The sequence below is a fragment of the Diachasma alloeum genome, unplaced genomic scaffold (assembly GCF_001412515.2).
Source record: "Diachasma alloeum isolate Michigan unplaced genomic scaffold, Dall2.0 Dall_scaffold_00646, whole genome shotgun sequence".
NCBI classification, from domain to species: domain Eukaryota; kingdom Metazoa; phylum Arthropoda; class Insecta; order Hymenoptera; family Braconidae; genus Diachasma; species Diachasma alloeum.
The window spans coordinates 185009-191008 of NW_021680778.1; the positions used below are offsets into that span (position 1 = coordinate 185009).

The 6000-nt window shown below is 41.6% G+C and overlaps 1 protein-coding gene across 1 annotated transcript; it reads right to left on the reverse strand.

Moving 5' to 3' along the window:
- Nucleotides 1-874: 874 nt before the first annotated feature.
- LOC107043859 lies at nucleotides 875-1627 on the reverse strand. The gene has a single exon (XM_015265522.1). The coding sequence runs from the start codon at nucleotides 1625-1627 to the stop codon at nucleotides 875-877; it is 753 nt and encodes a 250-aa protein (XP_015121008.1).
- Between the last annotated feature and the right edge of the window lie 4373 nt (nucleotides 1628-6000).

Sequence of the window (6000 nt, forward strand, 5' to 3'; positions counted from 1 at the left end):
CACGAAGGTTGCATAGTTTTTTCGTCACTATATTATGTGTGCCGAAGTCAAAATTCAAGTCAATTTATCGAAAGTCCTGTACTAGTCACGGGATTGTTTTGAAAATTTTATGCTTGCACAGCTACATGCCATTAATGAAAAAAATTGAAACTCGTTCATTTTGCATTTTTTGAGTATGAAAAATGAGTAGTAAATCATCATCACGATAGAGACAATCCACTGTAACTTTCAAATTTGACCTTGGACACCCCTTAACTCCTCACAGACGGGGCCCTTCTATTGCCAAGCGTAGATTGTGCTCAATACGGCTCGAATTCGATTATTTCTAATGAAGCTGTTACGTTCCAAATGGTTTACACTCAATTGTCTATTGGGCTAATTTGAGAAATAACATTATTGGCTGCCGGATGGATGTCGCGTTTGGTTTCAGCATTGCGCCGACGTTTTGCAAACATTGCAGTCTGCATCTTCAGGGCTGTGAGCTTTGATTCTGAGCTCCGATGTCTGAGGGTAGTCCTTTTATGTCTTCCCCTGTGATGGCGGCGGAACGGGGAAGGAGGGGGGGGGGGTCAGCTAATCATATGTTGTAATTGATCAGCTGATCAATTAAAAAACCGGAAGGACGGTTTTCCAAATAGGGTTCACTTGATATCCCCTGTCCCCGTTGATGTTGTTAAGGTTTTTGTAGATCTCCAAGCCTTCTCGGTATTTCCTTTCGGAATATCCTTGAGAGTTGGTCAACATTCTGGCTTGATCATACTCGATACTATGTCCAGTGTCCATCCAATGTTCAGCAAGTGCAGACTGTTGTAAGTGACCGTATTTGGAACACCGTTGGTGTTCCTTGATTCATCTACTGATCTTCCTCCCGGTTTCACCAATGTACACTTTTCCCCATAAGCAGGGAATCTCGTACACTCCTGGTGTACTCAGAGGTAGTCTGAGATATTTCGCACTCGGTAGCATCTGTGCAATCTTCTTTGGGGGTTGGAAGATTGTTCGGATTGTGTTTGCCGAGTACTCTGCTAATGCGTTCAGTGGCGCCTCTCAGGTAGAGGAGAAGGGCCACTTTAGGTTTCTCCCGATTTTCTTCAGGATTAATCTCCTCTTGAGGAGATGAGAGCTGGCTCTGTAGTTTTCGCTTGACCTTTCGAATTTGTTTGATGTTATATCCATTTTTGGTCAGAGCTGTCTTTAGATGTTCAACTTCGCTGTTGACGTTGGAGGGTTGGGAGATTGTAAGAGCTCTGTACATTAGGGAGCTAATGGCAGAGTTCTTCTGGGAGGGGTGGTGATAGGAGGTAGCATTAAGGTACCTGTCTGTGTGGGTCGGCTTGCGATATACTTGATGACCCAAAGTGCCACCCTCATTGCGACGAACCGAGACATCCAGAAATGTGAGGCATCCGTTCTGCTCAATTTCCATGGTGAATATGATGCTCGGGTGCTGAGTATTCAAGAACTCCAGGAATTGGTTTAGACCAGAACACCCATGTGGCCAGATGACAAAGGTATCGTCCACATACCTGAACCACACAGTAGGTTTCTGCTCTGCTGACTTCAAAACTTCATTCTCAAAGTGTTCCATGAATATATTGGCAATGATCGGGGAAATAGGAGAGCCCATTGCTGCTCCCGATTTTTGCTCATAGAACTCTCCTTCAGACTGGAAGTATGTGGAGGTCAAGCAATGCTTAATCAAGGGGAGGAATTGGGGAGAGATGTTGGACTCCTTGATTATTACCAAGGTTTCCGGGATTGGGACGCTGGGGAAGTGATTCTACATCAAAACTCACTAGAATGTCATCTGGAGAAGTCTTGAGATTCTTCAGTTTGTTGACGAAATCTGGCGAGTTCTGTATGTATGAACCATTCAGGCCAGTCAACTTTTGGAGTAGTTTCGTGAGAAACTTGGTCAGTTGGTAAGTTGGCACTCCAATGTTGCTGACAATGCGCCGCAGAGGAACAGACTCTTTATGGATTTTGAGAAGTCCATAGAGTCTAGGAGGGAAGGATTCTTTGGGAGTGAGGAATTTTGTCGAATCAGCTGAGAGTCCAGCCTTCTTCAGGAGATCAGTAGTTTGGCGCTCAATAGTACAAGTAGGATCTTTCCTGAGCTTTGTGTAAACTCTGGAGTCATCCAACATCGCGCAGAGCTTTCCGGAGTAGTCGTCCTTATCCATAACCACCGTGGCATTGCCNTCAGTTGGTAAGTTGGCACTCCAATGTTGCTGACAATGCGCCGCAGAGGAACAGACTCTTTATGGATTTTGAGAAGTCCATAGAGTCTAGGAGGAAAGGATTCTTTGGGAGTGAGGAATTTTGTCAGATCAGCTGGGAGAACAGCCATCTTCAGGAGATCAGTAGTTTGGCGCTCAATAGTACGAGTAGGGTCTTTCCTGACCTTTGTGTAAACTCTGGAGTCACCCAACATCGTACAGAGCGTTCCGGAGTAGTCGTCCTTATCCATAATCACCGTGGCATTGCCTTTGTCTGCCGGAAGAATAACGAGATCATTATTCTCCTTTAGACTACGCAGTGCAAGATGTTCCTCCCTAGTAATATTGTCACTAGGAGGAGTAGCCTTGTGGAGGACGTTGGACAACTACCTCCGGATCTCATCACTAATCTCCTGAGGAAGATGGTAGATCGCTGTTTCGATCCGACTAATAATTTCCTCAGTAGGGATCTTGTTGGGGGCAACAGCGAAGTTGTGTCCTTTCGCCAATCCATACACTTGTGCTTCACTGAGCTCTTATTTGCTCAGATTCTGCACAGTGTGGGTGAGAGTCGGGACTTTCTCCTGCGGAAGCAGTTTCTTGAACTTACTCTTCTGATTCTCGGTCCTCATCTCGGCTGTTCGGACTGCTTGTTTATATGTAACACAATCAAGAGTCTTTCACAGCTGAGAATCCAACGTCTGAACCAAAGGAATGTGAAGATTGAGAAGCTGTCTGGAGAGATTGGCCAGGTTCTTTTTGGCCGCTGCAATTCTCTCCTTGACCAGTCTCAGTGAAGCCTGGTAGAGGATGGCATTTGCCTGTCGCGAGGGAACAGGGTTCCTCAAGCGGAGGAATTTTGGTACTACTTGATGGTCACGGCACCTTTTCATGAAAGTGAGGCAGCATAATAAATTCACCGATCCAAGAATAGCCTCTCCGTGGAGGCGTTTCATCTTAGTTTTAAAGCTTTCGCGGTCATGATTAATGACATTATTGGCTTCCGGATGGATGCCGCTGATCAATTAAAACATATGATTGCCTGACCCCCCCCCCTTCCTTACCCCACCCCCACCATCACAGCGGAAGACATAAAGGGACTACCCTCAGACATCGGAGCTCAGAATCGGAGCTCACAGCCCTGAAGGTGCAGACTGCAATGTTTGCGAAACGTCGGCGCAATGTTGAAACTAAATGCGACATCCATCCGGAAGCCAATAATGTCATTAATCATGACCGCGAAAGCCTTAAAATGAAAATTTGAGAAATAGTTGAATTGACCCTCTGGTCAGTAACTTTAGGTGCTGAGGGAAACTATCTCCCCTAGGTTCCAAAAATCAATTACTATGCGCGGTTGACCAATCAAGACACGATTTAGAGTGTTTTGTTTAATGAGATTTATTCAATAACAATAATACTTGATTTTATAACACTGTTCACTATTGCAGTTTCAGGGTTCTAAGTGACCCTTGTAGGTTGGCTTTTATCAAGGTTTAAGTATTCTTATTTTTAGTTTGGTCTAAAAATAAATTGGTACTTGTGATTAAGTCCCGAACACTTTGAATTCAGAATTTCGGTATTTGGAGTTTAAATATTCACTGAGACTTTATTTGAACTTGCAGTTTCACTCTAAGATTTTTAGCGAAGTTATTCCTTCCTCTTTGACCGTGGAAATAGAAGTGATTTTCCTAAGATGAGATTTGAATATCTTAGGGCTGCCTAGGGTTCACGCGTGGGCATACACGCTCTAGTTTCTGAGGGTAGGATTAGTTGATTAGGGATGGCGGTGAGGAGAGAGGCGAGCCGGTTAGCTTTAGGTCAATGGGAGAGCCTCGAAAGTCGTGATTAGATTAGGAGCAATTAAGGGTGCAGCTACATTTTGACTCTTGAGAAAAATTCTGTTCTCACGGAACGTTAGAACTTGGAAAACGTCATTTAACACTTATGGCTTTTGGATTTCTTGATTTCGCCATGTTCGATTTATAGTTTCAGGATGCTAGTACTTATCTTACAGATTTAGTTAGTTCTTTTTTATGTTTTTGGATAGTTTATAATGTAGGTGTGCATGCCTCTGGTTTTCGGTTCGGTTTCGAATGTGGGAAAGTTGGTTTTATGATTTTTTCAGAAAAAAATGTGGTCTGAACACTTTTGTGTTATTTTCTCGTTGAAACTGAATAATATTCTAATTTACTAACTTTGAAAAAACAATTAGAAATTGGGATACAACACCAATATATACTCCATCCATCATCGAAAAACCACAGAAAATCGTCTCGGTATAACTTCAGCCAATCAAGCCTTTCTTGCGCTAACCTAATTCCTTCAACACTGATGCTCTCCTCAAACTCATAAGATATGGTTTTCAACTGTAAGTTTGAAGGAAAAAAAACAGCGTTAATATTCAACTTCCACTTTTCATGATGAAAATAGAGTCATGACAATTGACCTTTGCCAATTGTGCTTCGTTGTTTATTTTGCCGCGAATGTAAGAGATGTATTTTTTAACTTTATCACTTGAATTTCCACAGCTGAGAAATTGAAAATTCCACTAATGTTATGCAGAACTCAATGGTACGTTTTGACCAATGTTTAAATGACATTAGGTATTGGTCTGCGGTTATTAGCATATAATTCTGCACGTGGACAACACCTCTTTATTTTACTTCCCTAGGTTAGATATCTTCTAATGCCCAATATTTCAACCTTCCTTTCGAATCTGCATCAGATGCGTATTTATTGTGCAAACTATAAGTCTAGGTAATTATTGTTACTGTTTGGTTCACTACAGTACAATATCAAGAAAAAAAATTATATCCGATATTTTTCCTGATTATTGAACTAATTATTCTTTATAACGAATTTTTGATTTTCATCTTATAGTTTGCAGAATAAATACGCCCATGAAGATGACTCCGCAAGCAGATTGAACCATTGCGCAATAAATTGATTTTATCGCTGAAGTTTCTTTTCATTTGGAACCTCTCCGTCATCTATCCGTTTTTTCAATAAATTTTTTTTATGAACTAATATTGACATTCATTCTGGTTCCCCTCGATACCTACTACAAAATCCTATTCAACAATATCCTGTAACCCCACAAGATGTGGAACGCTATATAAACTTCCGTCTGCATCGAAAAATAAGTTTGAAAAGTAAGTTTGAAAAAAAAAATAACCATATTAATACACGATATCTTTAATCTAGGGCAGAGCGGGGTAAAATGGACTATCTTCAATGGTCGATGACTTATTTTTGAGGTACTGGAAAACATTAAGAGCAATATCCCACCTGAACCTTCGAGTGTTCGCAAGGTTTATAGCGTCATCAATCAATTGCGCTCGATTAAGTACGTGTACGTCTGCGTAATTCTTGTCTTGCAGAAACTCTGAAATCATCTTCCAATTCCGCTCGTCGTAATTGACGCAATAATATCCTGTCAGCAAATTCAAATATATAGCCACATGTAGTATATGTATATGTATAGTGTATTATGAATTTCCACTGTGACCGCATTATCTGACGGGTGAAAATCCTGAAAAGGGTTTTAGGGGTGTCAAATAAGCGTAACAAATAAGAGGGGGTAAATTCAATTAAATAATGTATTTCCAATCAAATTTACAAATAGATAGTGAGGTCTTTTGACTCTTATCTAGGGGGAGGGTAAGGCCAAGCGACTCGACCACGCGCAATATCGGGAAGGCTCTAATTAACAAATAAGGGAAGAATTTAGTTGTGTCTAGGGGTGTCTCGACTCTTACAATAATTATCTCACTGGGGGGGG

Coding starts and splice junctions, on each gene's coding strand:
- LOC107043859 (XM_015265522.1), bottom strand. CDS start 1,627: ATGGGCTCTCCTATTTCCCCGATCATTGCCAATATATTCATGGAACAC.